Raw genomic sequence first — 18,973 nt, 5'->3', positions numbered from 1 at the left:
CGTAACAACTTTATCTACTCTCGCCTGCCTATGGGCCTTGTCAGGCTTTCCTCCGCGCGGCCATCGTCAATTCAACAAAACTTGATCTCCATGACGCACTTGTTGCGTTGGGTGACAGGCCGAATGCAGGAACGCAAGCTAGCGATGCGAGAAAGTATGGGGGAAATGGGCAGGCGGGACACAGCCTGGGCCAGGTTGGACCAAACTCTCCGGAGAAGTCTGGGAATGACGTGGGTTCAGGTCAGAGCCGAGACAAAGCTGTCGATTGTCGAGACATTGGAGGGAAAAGGACCCAAGCAGCACGCTCTAACATCGTCATTGCCCGGAGAACAATTGAATTTCTCCTACGAGAAGAGCGGTCCTCTTGGTCGGGCCCTCTCTAGCCTATGTAAGCCGCCGGATCGCATCCAGCAATTCGGACCCGATTCCGAGGTGAGAGCACTTGAGGGAGCCAAGGACGCTACGTCACTGGCGAAATCTTAAAGTCCAGCCTACAGGAGCCTCAAAGCCAGCCTCAGACGTGCTAAGCGACCTACCTACAAGTAGACGAGCGCCACAGGAATTAATTGCTTCTGGCAAGTGCATTTCCCACCTGCCTTAGGTTTTGCCGTGCACTTGATGGGGGATGCCAAGACCCAACCACCGTCGGTCAGACCGTTCCATCATGGTCCTCTCTCTCTGCCTCTTCTCTGGCGCTTGGTTGACAGCCAAAGCGACGGTGTAGAGCATAGATTTCAATTGCTCCGTGCCAGCTGCAGCCGGAACCATGGACACAAGTCAAAGATGGGATCACGTAGGTGGAAGCGCCATCCCATTTCTAGGAAGGAGATGCCGGCTGCTTGCGGATTTGTGGTGTCGATGCACGGCACCTTGGCCAAAGCCTGAACATTACTGAAGCTCTGACATGATGGAAGAAGCAATGCATTTTATACAAGTACGTTCTAAGCATGCCAATCAGAGCGACAATACTTGCGGCGGGCAGGTCTGGATCAATCGACATAGATGTGCTCCGGCCATGTGCTTTTTCTGGACCTGTTCGCCGAGCCAGATCTCCCTCGCACACGATCTAATCTTGATAGCGATACACATGCAGACAGGCCCCATTTCCTCAGCACCGTCTCTCCCTCGGTCCCGGCTTTTCTCGTCACCCTCCGTAAATGCTACTGCCCGTGTAGATGCATAGAAACAGCCATGCAGCAACGCGAGTGCCGACGTCGCTGCCAAGCCAAGTTATCTGATCAAACCGGACCCCACCCCGGTCTCGGTTGATCCCCTTTTCAGGTTATCAGATCCGTCCATAGCGGACCCCCCTCTCCCAGTACCACTACTCTGCCCTCACTTGCCCGCCAAGAGGGCCCCGCGAAACCAGCCACCACTCTTCTTCTTCACGCGTCCCCATCGGTGAGTGGCCTTCCACGGTAACTCTCCGTCGGCCCATTTGTCGACGCATTCCTGCTCGTTTCGTTGGCAGACACACTTTCCTTGCCGGCCTGCCTGCTTCATGCGTCGGTAGCGCGAAAAATTCTGCTCCAAGTGTTTGCGTACTCGTTCCAAATAGGAAGTCGGACGGTCCCATCACGGTACCCGGCGGTACATGGCGACTTGCGAGTACTTCCTTCCTTCATCCGTCAGGTCTCCCTAATCGATCAGTGGGTGGGTGGGGAAAGCAAGGACCATGTCGTTAGTCGGTTGCTGGGTACGTTCATTACTACCCATGATGTGAAGACGCGCCTGTTGGTTCGTTCGTCTGGGGGGGTGGGCGGCTTAGGAAGAAACCGCTCTGCCGGCAAAAAGGGACCTTTCTCTGACGTGTTGGCAACTGGCCGTACTACTACACAAGACAGGGACTGCCTGTGATAATTAATGTATGGATGGCACGACAGCCGATCGCAGAGCTCCCTGGCCCAGGTAAAGTAGGCAACGTAGTCCAAATGTCGGTCGGCATTGGGCGCGATGGTTGGATGGCCCAGCTCCACCAGAGCTTCCCGAGCTCTCGAAAGTGAGATGATCTTCTTCTTCGCTGCTGTTTACCACGGTTGCGTGCCTGTCCGTCTGTTTTGTTAGATACCATCTTCTTCGTGTATCGTCAGCACATCTTCTGTATAGCTTCACCTAGGAATATACACATTCACATCCCTGTGCTTTCCTTGCTCGCACACGATGCCGTCCTCCACCACCCCCGTTGACCAGCCGGTGCTCCGGCTACCGCACCCGTACCTAACCTCGTACTACCTGGTCAAGGCCAGCTGCAACAGCGAGCTCTCCCAGCTCGAGGCGCGGGAGCACAGAGGGCAACGGCAAGCTGCTGCCCAAGCCCCTCCACAACCCCCTCCCTCTACTTCTCCAACCTCACCGACCCCAAGTCGAGCGAGCGCCCGCCCGAGTCCAACAACACGCCCTGGGGCCGCGCCCGCCGCGCCCCCGAGACCATCTTCGTGTGGGACAGCCCGGCGCCGCCCAACCTGGGCCAGGCCTGGCTGCTGATTTACGTCCTGTTCACGCTCCGGCCCGCGATGGAGGCCTTCCGCCTCACCCTCGAGGGCGCCGGCCAGGAGCAGCTCGCGCACCAGCTCAAGGCCGTCGCGCTCGCCGTCGACCACCCCATCGCGACGGGCCTCGTCGACGAGCTCGTCGTGCTCCGGAGCACCTTCTGGCAGGGCGCGGGCTCGCCCTTCGGCCCGCGCAGCTGCTGGCTGCCCGAAGACGTCCACGCCTCTTCCTCCGACTCGGGCTTCAGCACGTCCGCCTACCCGCTCGCGCCCCTCCAGCACACCATGACCAACGACCCGGGCACGGCCCTGACCTGGCACCCGCGGCGGCCCGTCAAGCCGCGGCCGGGCTCGACCATCTACAGCCGCTGGATCCCGCACCTGCGCGAGCATTTTTCGATGGTCGCGCTCGACTACACGAACCCGGAACACCTCCGCCTCTTCCACGAGTGGCAGAACGACCCGCGCGTCAGCCAGGGCTGGAACGAGACGGGCACGCTCGAGCAGCACCGCGAGTACCTGCGCCGGCAGCACGTGGACCCGCACCAGATCACCATCCTGGCCAAGTTCGACGACACCTTCTTTGCGTACTTTGAGGTGTACTGGGGCAAGGTAAGCGCTCCCTCCATCCCTCCCTCCGTCCCTCCCTCCCCCAACAGGATAGTAATCATACTAATGCGTCATCCCCTACCAACAGGAAGACCGGCTCGGCGCCTACTACAGCGCCGGCGACTTCGACCGCGGCCGGCACTCGCTCGTGGGCGACGTGCGCTTCCGCGGGCCGCACCGCGTCTCGGCCTGGTGGTCGAGCCTGATGCACTACCTGTTCCTGGACGACCCGCGCACGATGCACGTGGTGGGCGAGCCCAAGTACACCAACAGCTCGGTGCTGGCGTACGACTTCGTGCACGGCTTCTCGCTCGAGAAGTTCGTCGACCTGCCCCACAAGCGCTCCGCGTTCGTCCGGTGCTCGCGCGAGCGCTTCTTCCAGCTGTCGCCGCTCGGCGGCAGTAGTGGGAGTGGGAGTGAGAGCGAAGGGGGAGTGGTGAGAAGTTGGTGGGCGGGACGTTGGTCGGGTTGCTGCCGAAGCTGTGAGGTGGTGGGGGTGGTGGTGGTGGTGGTGATTGATCAAGTACTTATTGGTTCACCATGTGTACTCTACCCGATCTGAGGGAGGGTCTTGCGGCGGTGGTTCTATTCTCTTTGGATGGACCTTGTTACTGATGTTGGTGGTGTCGATGCGAGGGGATGTGGGAAAACCATGTATATAGAGCCAAGTCCCTCTTCATGTCATCAGCCATGATCGCGAGTTGGTGGGATTTCCAAGTTGAAAAATGATATTTCAGGGATTAATGATATTAAAAGTGGTTTCCATGCTTTATTATCTTTGCTGACGAAGCGCGAGTCCTGGATTTGAGGGATGAAGATGAATTGACCAGCTTATTCATGGTCGACCCCTCTTCTGAAAACGCCTTGTACGCTCTACAGTTGATCACCATTGAGGGCAAAAAGAGCCAATCCCACGATTCGTGTGCCAAACCAAGTCTGCCTATCTTGAACTTTGATACATCAATGTATGCCTGTATTTCTCAAAACTGCAAGTATGCTGAATGCCACCCATCCCCTTCAATCCGGCCAATCATGGCAGTAAAAACCTCTCCCCATTCCCATTTCCAAGCCCACTAGCAGCCAACCCTAGGCCATGAAGGCCAACGCCAAAAACTCCGCTACCACCTGCTCTCCAGGACCGGGAAAGCAGGCCCTGGAGGAAACCCAAACCCCCCAAACTCTAATATGCTTTGCTCTAGACCTTGGCAGGGTCCTGTCCAAGTCGAAGGTAGTCCCAAACAACTGTTTGTAATTGCAGCGTTAGCTCTCATGATATGTGCGCAAGGGGTGAAGAAAAGGCATAAGACAGGGTAGAGTAAAATTGGAACAAAAAGAAAACTTACTCCTGAAACCCAAATCATCCTCAAAGAACAACTTCAGCACATCCTCCCCGGACTTCATCCCCACATCGGGCCCGTACGACAACCCCTTCTTGCCCACCGCGAGCCCAATCATCGGCGGGATCTCGGCCAGCTCCTGGAACTCCGGCACGTGCTTCTCGCCGCTTTCGGACGACGAAGACGCCAGCGAAAGCTCCTGCAGCATCAGCTGGTGGATGTTGAGCCCCGCGAACCGGCCCTCGTGCATCGCGGCGCCGCACCGCTTGATGCCGGACCAGTTGATCAGATCCCCGATCGCGAAGTGCCGGTCCGCGTTCGGAATAATCTCTGGGTCGTCGTCGCCGCCGGCGGCCTGGATCTGCATCGTGGGCCGGATGTTCACCAGCCCTGAATCCGCGTCCAGCGCGGCCGGGGGCAAGTAGTCGGTCGACGGCACGCTGCGCGAGATGGCCTCGATCACCACGCTGGCCGTCATCTTGTGCCCGTTGGTGAACTCGACCTCGTACCCGCTGTCGGCATGTCCCAGTTCGCCCTCGGGCTTGAGCGGGAGCGCGGAGAGGAGGCGGTGCTCCATGAGCGTCTCGACCCCGGCCTCGCGCACGAGCTCCAGGGCGCGGTCCTTGACGTCGTCGGGCAGGGGCTCGGCCGACAGGAGCTTGGCGCGCGAGTGCGCCAGGGTCACGCGGACGTCGGGCGCGACCATTTTGAGCTCGGCGGCCATTTCGATGCCGACGGCACCTGTTTGTGGAACGCATCATCAGCATCATCATCATCAACGCTTACTACTACTGCGCGCGAAGTAAAATTGTGTGACTTACCTCCACCCACCACCAAGACCGGATGCTTACTCCCCCGCACCGCATCAATGTGCCGCCCGGCCTCGAGCAGGTACGTCTTGCGGGTGAGGGACTGGGGCACGACGGGCCAGGCGCGGCGGAGGCCGGTGGCGGCGATGAAGTAGTCGTAGGTCTCGGTGCTATCCGCTTCCGCGGCAGACTCCCGGATCGTGGCCGTCCGGGTCGCCGGGTCGACCTTCTGGACGCGGCCGTGGACGAAACGGACGTCGGGCCGCTGCAGGATCTTGACGTCGGCGAAGTCGACCCAGCACTTGTCGGCGTACTCCTTGTCGGAGAGGGCGAGGGGGAGCCGATGACGTGGACTATTGTTTGTTGGTGTTGCCGCGGTCAGCCTCAAGTATATACGTGTGTGTGTGTGCTTGCATGTTACTTGAGCCAAGTCTTCGTGTGTGATTTACGTACAGAAACCGCTCCGCTCGTCTACGATGGTGATATGAACCGGGATCCGGGCGTCGAGGGCGCTGTCGCACTTGTCGAGCAGGTTGATGGCGGCGGCGAGGCCCGAGTAGCACCCGCCGGCGATGAGGACCTTGAAGGGGTTCGCGGTGCTCCGGGCACCCTGATTGTGCGAGTCCATCATCTTGAGGGTGAGGTAAGAATCGGACCGGGACTATAGCAAATGAGGTACGGGAGGAGGTGTAACTCGGGAGGCCAGAACAGACGGTACGACTAAGCGACGACGATGCAAGGGAAGGACAAGAGAAAGTGAGTGATATGAGGTAACTATGCAACCCCACTCCAGTTTACTGCTACAAGCAAGAGACAGAACGACTCGAGTTTCGGAGTGAGAGGAAACCATCGGCCCTCGGTTCAACGTTTCTACTACATACTACAAGGATTCAATCTGATAACCACTAGCTCTGATCAGTATGAGGGGCAGGCCGCAGCGTGCCTGCCCAACGAGCATGCCGCATTCATTATTTGCGGGAAAAGCTCTCAAGTGGGCGACGGAACTTTTCTCCCATTCCACTTGATGAGCCAGGCAGTTGCCAGTCCAACTGGGCGGAATCGGGGTGGGAAGAGAAAGAGGTCCGTCAATGGCCCCGGCTCCATCTTGGCGAGAATCTGATATGTACAACGGCGACCCCATGATGATGACTCTTATCAGATCCGATGGGAAAGTCGGCATTACCACATAGAGGGGCACTAGTAAGAAGTGGAAGAGAAAAAAAGGCACCCAGCACTTTCTCTCGCCCTCTCTGCCCGACGGAGACCTGAAGGGTGTGGGCTTTCTCGCATATTTTTCTTTCTTCCTCGTCTACTTGGTGTACATTACATCGTGGGAATTGCTGTGGGGTGGTTGGCCAAGGAATGGATGGCCTGATGTGGAGTCCGTTTGTTGTTATCAGATCCGCACATTGCAGGGGGCCGCCTGCAGGTCTAGTGCCTCTGTAGATGCATATGTCTTCTTCATGTCCGTTCAATGCCGAGTTGGAGGTACTGAGGTACCGGTTCGTATTCGTTCTTGTATGGCACATCTTGGCCATGTACATACAGTGTTGCCTGTGTGTGAAGTGCCCGGAAAAGATGATGCTATTCATGTCTACTGATCCTGAAGGCTAAGTAATCATTAAAGTATTGAGAGCTGGATAGGCGTAGAATCGTCTCTTTCTGTGGCTATCTTCATGGTTTTATAGGTATGATATATCTAATGGTAAATATGAATACAAGAACCAAATTCTCTCCCGTATCTACAACTTCTCCAACCTCCTCTTCCGCAACACCTCCTCCCCCAACCGCGCCATCTTGAACTTCTGAATCTTGCCGCTCCCCGTCAGCGGCACCTCCGCCGGCACCCCGTCCCGCCCCAGCCAGAACACGTGCGCCGGCGCCTTGTGCTTGCCCAGCTCCTGCCGGACCCAGCCGCGCATCTCGTCGTCCGTCGGTATGGATTCTGTCTCGGATGACGCTTCGAGGAACGCGGCGACCGCCTCGCCGTAGTGGGCGTCCTTCAGGCCCGTCACGATGGCTTTGGTGATGGCGGGGTGAGCCATGAGGCGCTCTTCGATTTCCAGGGGGTAGATGTTCTCGCCGCCTTTTGGGTTGGTTGATGTTAGCAGGCCAGTCCACATGAAGTAGCGTCATAGAATTGAGTAAAATGGGGGGAAAGAAAAAAGAAAAAAAAGCTCACCTCGGATAATGATATCCTTGAACCGCCCCGTGATGGTGCAGTACCCCTGATCATCAAACACCGCCTCATCCCCCGTATGCAGCCAAAGCGTGCCCGCGTCGTCCCGCACCATGACCTCGGCCGTCTTCTCCGAGTTGTTCCAGTAGCCCGCCTGGAGCTGGTAGCCCGCGATGCAGAGCTCGCCCCGCGCGCCGAGCGGCACGACTTGCCCCTCGTGGTCCACGATCTTGGCGCGCGCGTGCGGCATCAGCGTCCCGACCGTCGTGAGGCGCCGGTCGATGGCGTCGTCCGTGAACGCGTTGAAGCACGTCGGGCTCGCCTCGGTCAGGCCATAACTGCTCGTGAACTCGGTCATGCCGAACCGCTCCACCATGAGCTCCATCAGGTACCGCGGCACCGGCGCGCCCGCGACGATGCCCGTCCGGAGCCGGTCGCAGCTGAACCCCGGCGGCAGCGGCAGGTTGAACAGCGTGTCGAACATGGCGGGCACGCCGTGCACCGCCGTGCAGCGCTCGTCCGAGATGGCCCACAGCACAGCGCTCGGGTCGAAGACCTCCTCGGGGAACACGATCTTGGCGCCGTGCGTGATGACGGCCATCAATCCGAGGACCAGGCCGAAGCAGTGGAAGAGCGGCGGCGGGCAGCAGAGGACGTCGTCCGAACTTAGACGCATCCGGTCGCCGATGAAGCGCGCGTTGTTGACGATGTTGTGGTGCGTGAGCATGGCGGCTTTGGGGAGCCCCGTCGTCCCGCTCGTGAACTGCAGGTTGCAGACGTTGTGCGCCAGAACTTTCCTCGCCAGGCGGAACAGACTGCTGTTGCTCATCCGCTGCCCTTGTTTGATCAAGTCGGCGTAGGTCGGGTACGCGCCCGCCTCGCCCCGGATGATGACGATGTTGGGCCCGTCCTTCTTGCCCTTCAGCTCCGCCAGCAGCTTCGCGTTATCTGTCCTCCCGATCTTCCTGGTCGTGAAGAAGACCTTGCAGTCCGAGAACGACAGGGCGTACTGCGCCTCCGTCGGCGTGTACGTGTTGTTCAGGATGACCAGGATGGCGCCGATGCGCGCCACCGCGAAGAAGACGGCCGCGTACTCGGCGCAGTTGCCCGCCATGATGCCGACGCGGTCCCCCGTGCTGATGCCGAGCGACACGAGCGCGCGCGCGAGCTGCAGGCTCTGCTGGTTCAGCTCGTTGTATGTCCAGCGCGCGCCCGTCCAGGGCGTCACCAGGCACTCCTGGTGGCCGTGGTGCTGGCACTGCAGGTCGAGCAGCTCGCCGAGCGTCAGGTCGACCAGGGGCGGGTCGACCGGGCCGTGCAGGACGGAGAGGGTCTGCCGCTCGAACTCGGCGGCTTCGAGGGGCAGCGAGGCCGTGGGTGTTATCGGCTGTGTAGCCATGGTCTGTATGATGTGGATGTCTGTTGATGAACACGCACGCAGTTGGGTATATAGGTATAGGTCACGAGACAATATGCATCCGCATGAAACGAAGGAACGACGAGAATATGCTCAGAGACAGTAAGATTGTCAACCGGACTCGAAGCATTATACAGCAAGATCGACGAGCTGAGTGACGAAGAAGCTCCTAGGTAGGCAGCCCGGTGGACCCAGATGGCCTACTAGAGCCTGATGTGGTTGCAGTTCCTCGCGAAATGCCTCTGCTGGGTAGTAGCATGTCCCCATTGCGTGGTAAAGAACCAGGGGCTATCAAGTTCTCCAAAGGTACCTGACCTACCTGGAGAGCGGCCTCCTCAAATTCATCTTGCAGGTAGAAACTTACCGAATCCGGCTAAAAGCACACTCTGCGGGACATTACGGCCTCACCTTTCTGGGGAGCTGCTCATATCAAGCGAGAGAAAGCAGGTATGATGGTGCCAAGGATGTAACTTCAAGTAGAGCGTTTCCTTTCGCAGCCAGGGATCATAAGTCAGAAAACGAAAACATCACTTTCCTTCCCAATGGGAACGGACTGAGCGGAGGGAGAGAGCTCTAGCAAGCAAGCAAGCAAGCAAGCAAGCAAGCTGGGTGGCTGCCTGCAACTGTACGGAGCCGCGCCATTGCTGGACTGGAACGGAGGGCCGGGTCAAATGCGGTCAAGGTCAAGTTTGGCGTCGCATGCGTGGAAACCCGCGCCCTCCGTACGTAGCCAATGGCAACGGACTGCCCAGCATGAATATCAGCCCACTACACAGAATAATGATGTAAGTGGGAACGTCACGAAACTGACGGACAAGATGGATGGTCCTTGGATTCAGGGATAGCCTGCCAGCTTGGTGGCTGATGGTGGGGAGCGAGAAAAGACTGAAGAAAAATTAGATCTAATCAGATGATCTGATAAGATTACCAGCGAAAATCAGACAGGGGGTCCCACATCTGGCTGCGATATCGGTCTTGCCCCTGTTTCTACGGTACAGTGTATCGCTCTAACGGGGCTTTGCGAGCAAGGCACTAACTGTTTTGAAGGAGTACCTTGACAGACTCTTAACAATGGCTGACGTAACTCTAATAGACTGGGAGAGAACGGGATGCCATCCCGAATGGACTGCAAGCGACGTGCTATCAGAAATGCCTCAAGGTTTTGAAAATAGTATCGTCCCCATAAATGTGTACTTGGGTACTAAATCTATGCTCTGTCTAGATCTAAGGTTGGTGTATGGTGGTATCTCTCCTGTACCCTAAACACAACCCAAAACGCCAATATCGGCTTCTCCAGCCATGCATGCATGCTCTATGTAGTAATGACGGTTGTCGTAAAATAAAATATCTCATCAAATCGTGAAACTTCGTAAATGTGGTGCAGTCCCCCCATCAAATAGGCAATGGCTCGGATCAGACCACCTTGCCCTTGACCTGCTGGCTCTGGCTCAACCGCACGTCCCGCCACATCATGACGGCCACAATCTGCAGCAGGGCGAAAGCCGTGCCAGTGAGGCACATCTTGACCTGCGCCTGGTCGTAGGCCGTGATGATGGCGGTGCGGACGGGGCTGCCCATCGGGTAGCTCAGCTGCTTTTTCATGTCGGCGCCCAGCAGCGCGAGCTCCTCGGCCGAGAAGTCCGGCAGGAGGCGGGCCAGCGCGTTGGGCAGGGTAGAGTTCCAGATGGCCCCGCTCAGGGCGTTGCCCCCGGCGGAACCGATATAGCTGGCCAGCGACAGGATGGCCATGACCGAGGCAAGTTCCGCGTGGGTGCAGACAGCCATCACCGCCATCTGGGCCACGACCACCAAGGTGCTGCCGCCAATCGTGATCATGCACTGGCATAGTACTAGGAGAGCGACGGAGCTATCCGGTCGGCGGAACAAAATCATGGCGACACCCCTATTCGAATCACGGGTTAGCTTTGGTGCTCCACAGTCTTGTTTTGGGGTCAGGTAATATCGATGTGGTGATGATATGATCAGGAAGAGACTTATGCAGGGAATCCTTACCCAAGTATATGGAAGGGAAGTGCAGCCCAGCCGAGCCACCTGTAACGGTCAGAGGCTCGGATCAGATAACCAACAACAGCCGCCCATAAGCAGCTCCCCAACCCGTAGATGTGATCGATATATCCGGCTTCTGCAATGTCGAGGCCGTGGACAACTTGGAGATAGGACGAGTAATACGAATCCCAGGAGAAGTACGAGACGAAGAGTGCAATCATCAAGAGGCAGGATCCGCCGGTGTTTCGAGAGAACAATAAGTTAAACGGAATGATGGGCTTCGTGGCCTGGTATCTCTCGTGAACTGCGAATGCGAAGAGCGTCGCAAAGCCCATTGCGACCAATACGAGGCTTGATCGGTTCGATGCTTTGATGCCGAGGGAAAAGGGGACGAATATCATGGAGAGTCCCAATCCCAATAGTATAACACCGATGACTACAACATCAGATTAGTCTTGGCATCTTCTCCCATTCAAATCTGAAAGAACCGTCGGCCTTACCATCGAACTCTTCCAGGTAATACGTGAAGCTCTTGGGTGCGACTTTCACGTCGGGGGCGCCGGTAGAACGCCCAGTTTCTCAGCCTTTCGGGCGTTGTTCATGAGGACCACAAAGATTGGCAGTGAGAACAAAAAGAACGAAATGGAGGAGAATCCAAAGGCCCATCTCCAGCTGCTGTACTTGTAGAACCATTTTGCGATAGGAGGCCCGATGAAGGTCGTGATCAGGCTCGGGGATGTCGAGAAAGCGAAGGCCAGAGCTCGGTTCTTCAGGGACGAGGTATCCGCAATGATGATGCTGAGAATATAGCTGAACCCGCTAAGGCCGATTTGATAAAACACCTGCGCATTTGGTCAGTTTCGCATTGCAAGAACAACATCTCGCGAGTTTGAAGCAAAATGGGCATTGCTAAATCTGCAGGGGATGCAATGTACCTGGGCGGCGGCATAAGTCCTGATGTTGGTGCATGCGGCCATTAGGATCAAGCCAATCGTGGCTAGCACCACGGTGGCCGCTAAGCCCTGCGGCCGACCCCATGCGTCAATGATTTTGGAGATGGGCAGTTTCAGCACACCACTGAGAATCGAGGCCACGATGCCAATGGTCGGGATCAAGGAATGCGAGGAAAACTCGCTGGTTACGTAGGGTGTGAGGTTCGATATTATCTGCCATTGCAGTGCGGAGGCGAAGGAGCACAGGAAGATACTTTCAACAAACAGTACAGGGTTAGCCGGCTTGAGGAAGTGTACATGTCGTTTTGCAAACGACTACAACACAACACGTACAAAAAGTAGGCCACAATCAGCGTGGAACGCGTCCAGACCAGGTTGATGGCATCGGCTTGCTGCACGCCTGCTTGGGCGGCATCTTCATCGTTGTCGTCGCTGTGGCTGGCCATGGTAATGTTGTCGTCTGTCTCGGAAATGCTGACGTTGGCAGGGTCCTTGGGTGTCAACGTGGACCCATAGGCGTGGATAGGCACGGATGCCTCGGCCGAGATAAGCGGTACTCGACTATTTGCGTCTTCCATTTCGTTAGGCATGGTGGTTGGAGTAAAGAAAGGAGATCCCTTTCTCTCGAAGACCAGGTTCAAATATAGGTATTTACAACAACAGCATTGTTAAAAGGGGACATGTATAGACGACAGCCGAGGACGTGTCAGGTATTTAAAACGGATCGACACCGAGATGAACCGCATGGGCGGGCAGGTAACCCAATCAATTGGACGAACCCGTCCCCGAAAAAGAAGGCGCTTACAACGTGGGAGTCAGAAATGCCAGGGCTGTTGTCACAAAAGGTTTCAGGGTTTCTGCATGCCGTGCAGTGCGCAGTGTGCAGTGCGCAGTGTGCCTAAACCCTGATGTGTGAGATCCCAACCTGACCTGCAGGACAAAATGGCAGGACGGTTCCGAGCTGATGGGTCAATCCGGGAAGTTGTTCAATACACCGCCACCACAGAGAGGCAGTATGAAGTATGCGCGGGTAAGGCGATTAAACAAAAAAAACATACCTGGGTATTAGGTATAAACTAGGATCGTAGCATTAAAGAAGCATAAATAGCAGCCATAGGTTGAAGATTGCGACCCAAGCTAGCAGCATATGCTTTGGGTTGACCTTGATTGACGACACAGCACAAAAAAGTCGGGGCTGACTAGCACGAGAACAAATGTCATGCGATCAGTGAAGAGGAAGGAGGGTCAAGTCAAGTTGGACGCAGGACAGCAAGGACGGGAACCCCGCAGCTGTGGCCGGGCAGCGCTGGCAGCACAGGCAGCACAGGCAGGGCAAAAGTCTGCCCTGGGTGCAAGTGGCTGCCCGTCGTATGTAGTAGTAGTGGTTGGGTTGGTTCCTACAGGCGGGTGACAGCGGGCTGACGGGCAGGCAGCAGGCAGCAGGGAACGGGGACTGGAGGCTGCCCATCTCCCGTACTGTGCATGTCATCAAGCGCCAAACAGTAGCAAGCCGATGGGAGGGCCCGACCGCTCCAAGCCATGACTTGCTTAGTGCCATCTGATAACTTTGATTTGCTTTTTCGCCCAGGATCCTGTCAGTTGACTTTGAAGTGCCTCGTGCTTTTTTTTTTTCTTTGTCTCCATTCATTTCGCGGGTGACTGACTCCAAGCTGGAAGAAGTGTTACGCCAGCAGGGCCACCAACAAGGTCTAGGGATTGGACTGCAACCACCATGCCGATGGATCTGATTTGATTAGATTGATAATAGTTTGCCGGGTTGATCTCCCTGCCCCCCTCACATTACGACAAGCCTGCACACACCACGACACAGTGAGGAATGTGATATTAAGTTATCAGATGCTGCACGCCAAGCTCCACTGATGGCCGTGGCTTCAAGAAGCGAGGTGGGGTTCACCCTGAGCCCAACCCTGATCGGCTTCCCTCTTTCTTTCAACCAATGCTCCAAGCAGACTCCAAGTACTGCCATGTACTGCTCGAGGTTCCATCCTGGACCCGCCCCTAGCATTACATTGACGAAAACAGCACGGCTGCCACCCTTGAATGGTCTCCTCGTCCGGCTCCGCAGTCCATGATGGTGGTGACGGATCTGCCTGATGCCCTTAACGGGGTTTTTCATACTGCGGCTTGCTGCCGCTGCTGCTGCTGCTGCTGCTGCAGTCGCCGCCAAGCTATGCGGAGCCAATTGCTTCCGCCCGCCGGGGCTGCGGCTCTTCTGCGTTGCTTGCATATGATGGACGCGGCTTGAGCCCTTGTTGAGAAGTCTTCATCGCGTCTTGTTGGTCTTTGCAAGAAGTCGGGTCGAAGGGCAATATAGCACGATGGCTGAGAAAGACGACCTCCAAGGGCAGAAGCCAGCTGATGCTGCTGCAGATGCTGCAACCAATGACGGCAACGGAGTCGAGGTTGCATCCAAGCCACGGTCTAAGCTGTCCCGGGTAAGTAACCACACATGACGCTCTCCCAGCAGAGGGCACGCAGCCATCATGAGGAATACATGGTGCTGACTGATACGCTTTCAAGTTCTTCCGACACTTTTTCAGGTACTTTCGTCTTCTGGCGTACGCTGAACCAGGCCTCGTCGATATTGGCCTCCTGATAGCAGGCACGCTGTCGTCCATCGCAGCCGGCGTGCCCTTCCCGCTCATCGGCATCATCTTCGGCCAGCTGCTGGACAACCTCAACTCGGCCACGTGCGCGGCCGGGGATGCGGCCACCGATGCGGCGCAGTACCAGGCGAGCGTCAACGACAAGGTGCTGAAAGTCTTCTACCTCGCCATCGCCCAGTTCGTCCTCATCTACATCTACATCGTCTCTTGGAACCTGTTCGGCGACCGCCTCGCCCACCGCCTGCGCGCCAAGTACTTCCGCTCCATCCTGAAGCAGGAGGTCTCCTTCTTCGACAAGCTCCCGGCCGGTGAGGTCTCCTCGCGCCTCAGTGGCGACATCAGCATTATCAAGGCCGGAACGTCTGAGAAGGTTGGCCTGGTCCTGGGCGTCCTGTCCATGTTCGTGACCGCGTACATCGTAGCCTTTATCAAGTATGCGAAACTCGCAGGCATTCTCGTCTCCCTTTTGCCCGCATTCCTGTTGATGGGCATCCTGGGCGGCCACTATGTGGGCAAGTTCTCCGGCCTCGTGTCGGGCCACATCGCGGCCGCGTCCTCGATCGCGCTCGAGAGTCTGTCCAACGTGACTATTGTGCAGGCCTTCCGAGCGAACGACCGCCTCGAGAAGAAGTTCACCGAGAAGCTTACCGACGCCCGCCGTGATGGCATCAAGAAGGCTGTGGCCACAGCTATCCAGTCGGGTATGCTGTACTTCCTGGCCTACTCCGCCAACGGTCTGGCCTATTGGCAGGGTAGTCAAGCCATCGCAGACGTGGTTAGCGGTCGTACTACAGGAATGAGCGTGGGCACGACATATACCATCATCTTCATCCTCGTGGATGGTAAGTAAAAGGAGCCTCTACAAGGTGCTTGGTAGAATGAATACTGATAGTATTGACAGGAACTATTGTCCTCAGTCAGATGGCACCCTTCCTGCAAATATTTGGGTCTGCCGCAGCATCCTTTGCTCGATTGGAAGAGGACATTGGACGTCTGTCCACTATTGACGGCACGGTTGATAATGGTGTCGACTCGTCTGAGCTCGTTCATGGCGACTTTAGGCTCGAGAACGTCTCATTCACCTACCCGTCTAGGCCTGATGTGCCCGTGATACGCGATGTCTCCCTGCACTTCCCAAAAGGGAAACGCACAGCGGTTGTGGGATTGTCCGGATCAGGCAAGTCTACGATTGCAGGATTACTTACTCGACTGTACGATCCCGACGGTGGTGCTATCTTTGTCGATGGGAGGAACCTACGCGATCTGAATGTCCGTCAACTACGAAGTCACATAGGCCTGGTTCAGCAAGATCCGCTGTTACTAGACAGATCTGTCCTGGAAAATATCGCTCTTGGACTCGTCAACTCTCCGCGGCCAGATCACCATGAGCTACAAGAATTCTTGCTCGGCAACGGTCTGGCAGAAATCGCCGAACAGGTGCGCAAAGGAACAGATTTGCAAACGGCTGCTGTCGCCCATGGACAGCATGCGGTCCAAATTGTTGAGATGGTACAGCGTGCAACGACCATGGCCGACGCGACAGCCTTTTTGGGTCACCTTGAATACGGTTACGGCACCATGGTTGGTTCCAATGGTGATTTACTCAGTGGTGGACAGAAGCAACGAGTAGCTCTTGCACGAGCCTTGGTAAAGGATCCCCAGATTCTGGTTCTCGACGAGGCTACATCTTCATTAGACTCGGGCAGTGAGCAACGCATTCAGAAGGCCATCGAAGAGGTTACAGTAGGAAGGACGGTGGTGTCGATTGCTCACAGACTTGCGACCGTCAAGTCGGCCGACAACATCATTGTTATGCGGAATGGTCGTATCATTGAGCAAGGAAGTCACGCAGAGCTCCTGGCCAAGGACGATGCCTATGCTGCTCTGGTTCGGCTGCAGAACATGGGCTCGGACAACTCGAGCATCGCTACGTCCAAGGTGGCCAAGGATCCGGAAATGGACCCTGAGAAGGTGATCGAGCCGACACTCGCAGACGACCCTGTGAAGTCACCAGAGACCGTAACGAATGAACCAGCATCGAGAACACCCAGCGAGGAATCCAAGCCTACGACTAAGAGGACTACTTGGGGAACTATGAAGACCATGCACAAGTTTACTCGGCCATTTTTCCTGTTGCTCTTGATTGCTTTTACCTCGTCGCTCGTCGTCGGTGGAGCTTACTCCGGTGCAGCGGTCATCTTTGGCCACACGGTCGAGGCCTTGAGTCCCTGCGAAGGCGAAGACAACATTCGATCGGCCGGCAGCTTCTACGGGTTGATGTTCTTCATACTTGCCATCATTGAGCTCTTCGCCAACGGCATCAGCTGGTCGTCCTTCGGCACCGTGGCTGAGCGTGTTCTCTACTCTATCAGGACGCTGTCTTTCCGCTCGCTCCTGGAGCAAGACCTGCATTGGCACCAGTCGGAGGACCGCACGCCGTCGACGCTGCTGACTTTCCTTACCAATGATTCTATCGCCGTGGGCGGCTTGACCGGTTCCATCATCGGAACTATATTCTCCATTGGAGTTAATTTCATTGTTGCCGTCATCTTGTCGCACATCATCGCATGGAGGATCGCGCTGGTCTGCCTAGCCGTCGTTCCCCTGATGCTGGGCGCGGGCATCATGCAGATCCGCCTCCTGACCCAATTCGCCGCCCGGCACGAGACGGCGTTCGCCAAGTCGGTCAGCATTACGGTCGAGGCCGTGAACTCGATCAAGACGGTGGCGGCGCTCTCACTCGAGCAGGAGGTCCTCGGCACCTACCGGCGCTCGCTCAAGACCCCTCGCAAGGAGATGTTCCGCTCCAGCATCTGGATCAATCTGTGGCTCGCCCTGACCAACAGCATCTCCAACATGATCTACGCGCTCGCGTACTGGTGGGGCGCCAAGCAAATCATCGAGGGACACTACACGCAGACGCAGTTCTTCATCGTGCTCATCGCCCTGCTGGTCAGCGCCCAGCTCTGGGGTCAGCTGTTCACGCTGGCGCCCGAGGTGACCAACGCCGGCCGCGCTGCGAGCCGGATCTTCGATGTGATTGAGCTCGGGTCCAACCACAGTATGGAGCAGAAGAAGCACGTGGCCCACGATGACGCGGAAGCTGCTGCCGAATCGAAGGTAGCATCGCCGACCAAAGAGGGCGGCATGAGCATCAGTTTCGACAATCTGATGTTCTCCTACCCAGCTCGCCCGAACAGGCAGGTGCTCAAGGGCCTGGACATCACCGTCCGGCCCGGTCAGTTCTGCGCGCTGGTCGGCCCGAGTGGTGCTGGAAAGTCTACCATCATTGCCCTGCTGGAGCGCATGTACCGCCCAGACTCGGGCTGCATCAAGATCGACGGGGTTGACATTGCAGCCAAGAGCGAGCCGCTCTTCCGCGACGAGATTGGCCTGGTCCCGCAGGATAGCATCCTGTTCGACGGAACGATCCGATTCAACATCGCGCTGGGCGCCCGTCCCGACCACGAGCCGTCGCAAGCCGAGATCGAGGCAGCCTGCCGCCTCGCCAACATCCACGACACCATCATGAGCCTGCCGGAGGGGTACGAAACGCCCTGCGGCACGGGCGGTAGTCAGCTGTCAGGAGGCCAGAAGCAACGCCTGTCTATCGCAAGAGCTCTCGTGCGCAAGCCGCGCATGCTGCTGTTGGACGAGTCGACGAGCGCCCTGGACGCTGAGTCGGAAAGGCTATTGCAGGAAGGGTTGGATCAGGCGGCCAGGGGTATAACAGTGGTGGCCATTGCACACAGGCTCCATACCATCCGCCGGGCCGACGTGATTTTCATGATCGAGGATGGACGGTGCGTGGAACGTGGCACGCACGAGGAACTGATGCGCAAGAGCGAGAGCTACCGCGTCAACGTGCTGCACCAGACGCTCGACGGCTAGACTATCTAGTGAGGCCCTAGCTACCGTAGTCTACCTGTCTGTATGCAGCAGCGGCGGCGGTCACAGAACAGAATTTGAGAGACGGACGCAACCGACAGAAAGGACACACCTACCGCTAAACAGGGCCTTGCATGTTTGGGGTATCTAGATCCCCCAGCCATGTGTTTTGCTAGTTCGCGTGGGCTAGTTAGTTTTGACAATAATCCTAATAATATGCTTGACTTGACATTCTGCTTTTTTCTTGCTGGCACTTGCATGTTCCATCTGAACGGATCCAATAGCGGCGGCCCCAAACCGACTACTGCAGGACGACGTTGTGGCGTTTGCGGGGAAATTGTGATGAGTTGTAAGTTGGAGTTGCAGATTTCCTGGATTGGGATTGGAAAGGAGTTGCTGAAACTCGGGCAAAGGGGGATTCGGACAAATGCATCTTTGTTTTTACTTGTCGTCGCGGGCGGGAGAGCCCCACGAGGTTGGTAGATCAGATGACCTGAATCCCTGAGTAAGGAGGAGTTGATGAGCTAAGGTTCCAAGGAGCTGAGTCCTGACCCTGGCCCGGGGACGACGCATCAGTGGCATCTTTTTGCTGCACTCCTCAATCTCCTCCATTTGGGGGACGAGGGGACCAACGATGAGCAAAGGATCTCCCGGTTTC

At 56.8% G+C, this 18,973-nt stretch overlaps 6 protein-coding genes across 6 annotated transcripts; 2 read left to right on the top strand and 4 right to left on the bottom strand.

Moving 5' to 3' along the window:
- Positions 1 to 2,160: 2,160 nt before the first annotated feature.
- PG986_015134 (uncharacterized protein) lies at positions 2,161 to 4,282 on the top strand (the record flags this gene model as incomplete). Its single annotated transcript, XM_066851356.1, has 4 exons — positions 2,161 to 2,213; positions 2,315 to 3,101; positions 3,187 to 3,534; positions 4,235 to 4,282. The coding sequence occupies 4 exons, from the start codon at positions 2,161 to 2,163 to the stop codon at positions 4,280 to 4,282; spliced, it is 1,236 nt and encodes a 411-aa protein (XP_066692445.1).
- Positions 4,283 to 4,293: 11 nt separating this feature from the next.
- On the bottom strand, positions 4,294 to 5,875 carry PG986_015133 (uncharacterized protein; the record flags this gene model as incomplete). Its single annotated transcript, XM_066851355.1, has 4 exons — positions 4,294 to 4,340; positions 4,442 to 5,176; positions 5,257 to 5,597; positions 5,694 to 5,875. The coding sequence occupies 4 exons, from the start codon at positions 5,873 to 5,875 to the stop codon at positions 4,294 to 4,296; spliced, it is 1,305 nt and encodes a 434-aa protein (XP_066692444.1).
- Positions 5,876 to 6,986: 1,111 nt separating this feature from the next.
- PG986_015132 (uncharacterized protein) lies at positions 6,987 to 8,822 on the bottom strand (the record flags this gene model as incomplete). Its single annotated transcript, XM_066851354.1, has 2 exons — positions 6,987 to 7,330; positions 7,427 to 8,822. The coding sequence occupies 2 exons, from the start codon at positions 8,820 to 8,822 to the stop codon at positions 6,987 to 6,989; spliced, it is 1,740 nt and encodes a 579-aa protein (XP_066692443.1).
- A 1,431-nt stretch (positions 8,823 to 10,253) lies between these two features.
- Positions 10,254 to 11,248, bottom strand: PG986_015131 (major facilitator superfamily domain-containing protein; the record flags this gene model as incomplete). Its single annotated transcript, XM_066851353.1, has 2 exons — positions 10,254 to 10,743; positions 10,854 to 11,248. 2 exons carry the CDS (start codon positions 11,246 to 11,248, stop codon positions 10,254 to 10,256), a joined length of 885 nt encoding a protein of 294 aa, XP_066692442.1.
- Positions 11,249 to 11,392: 144 nt separating this feature from the next.
- PG986_015130 (Siderophore iron transporter mirB) lies at positions 11,393 to 12,390 on the bottom strand (the record flags this gene model as incomplete). The annotated part of the gene is made up of 3 exons (XM_066851352.1): positions 11,393 to 11,689; positions 11,783 to 12,053; positions 12,134 to 12,390. The coding sequence occupies 3 exons, from the start codon at positions 12,388 to 12,390 to the stop codon at positions 11,393 to 11,395; spliced, it is 825 nt and encodes a 274-aa protein (XP_066692441.1).
- Positions 12,391 to 14,139: 1,749 nt separating this feature from the next.
- Positions 14,140 to 18,318, top strand: PG986_015129 (uncharacterized protein; the record flags this gene model as incomplete). Its single annotated transcript, XM_066851351.1, has 3 exons — positions 14,140 to 14,256; positions 14,342 to 15,269; positions 15,329 to 18,318. The coding sequence occupies 3 exons, from the start codon at positions 14,140 to 14,142 to the stop codon at positions 18,316 to 18,318; spliced, it is 4,035 nt and encodes a 1,344-aa protein (XP_066692440.1).
- Between the last annotated feature and the right edge of the window lie 655 nt (positions 18,319 to 18,973).

This window comes from Apiospora aurea, assembly GCF_038362705.1.
Source record: "Apiospora aurea strain CBS 24483 chromosome Unknown utg000011l_segment0_segment0, whole genome shotgun sequence".
Taxonomy (NCBI): Eukaryota; Fungi; Ascomycota; class Sordariomycetes; order Amphisphaeriales; family Apiosporaceae; genus Apiospora; species Apiospora aurea.
This window is presented reverse-complemented; position numbering and strand designations above follow the sequence as displayed.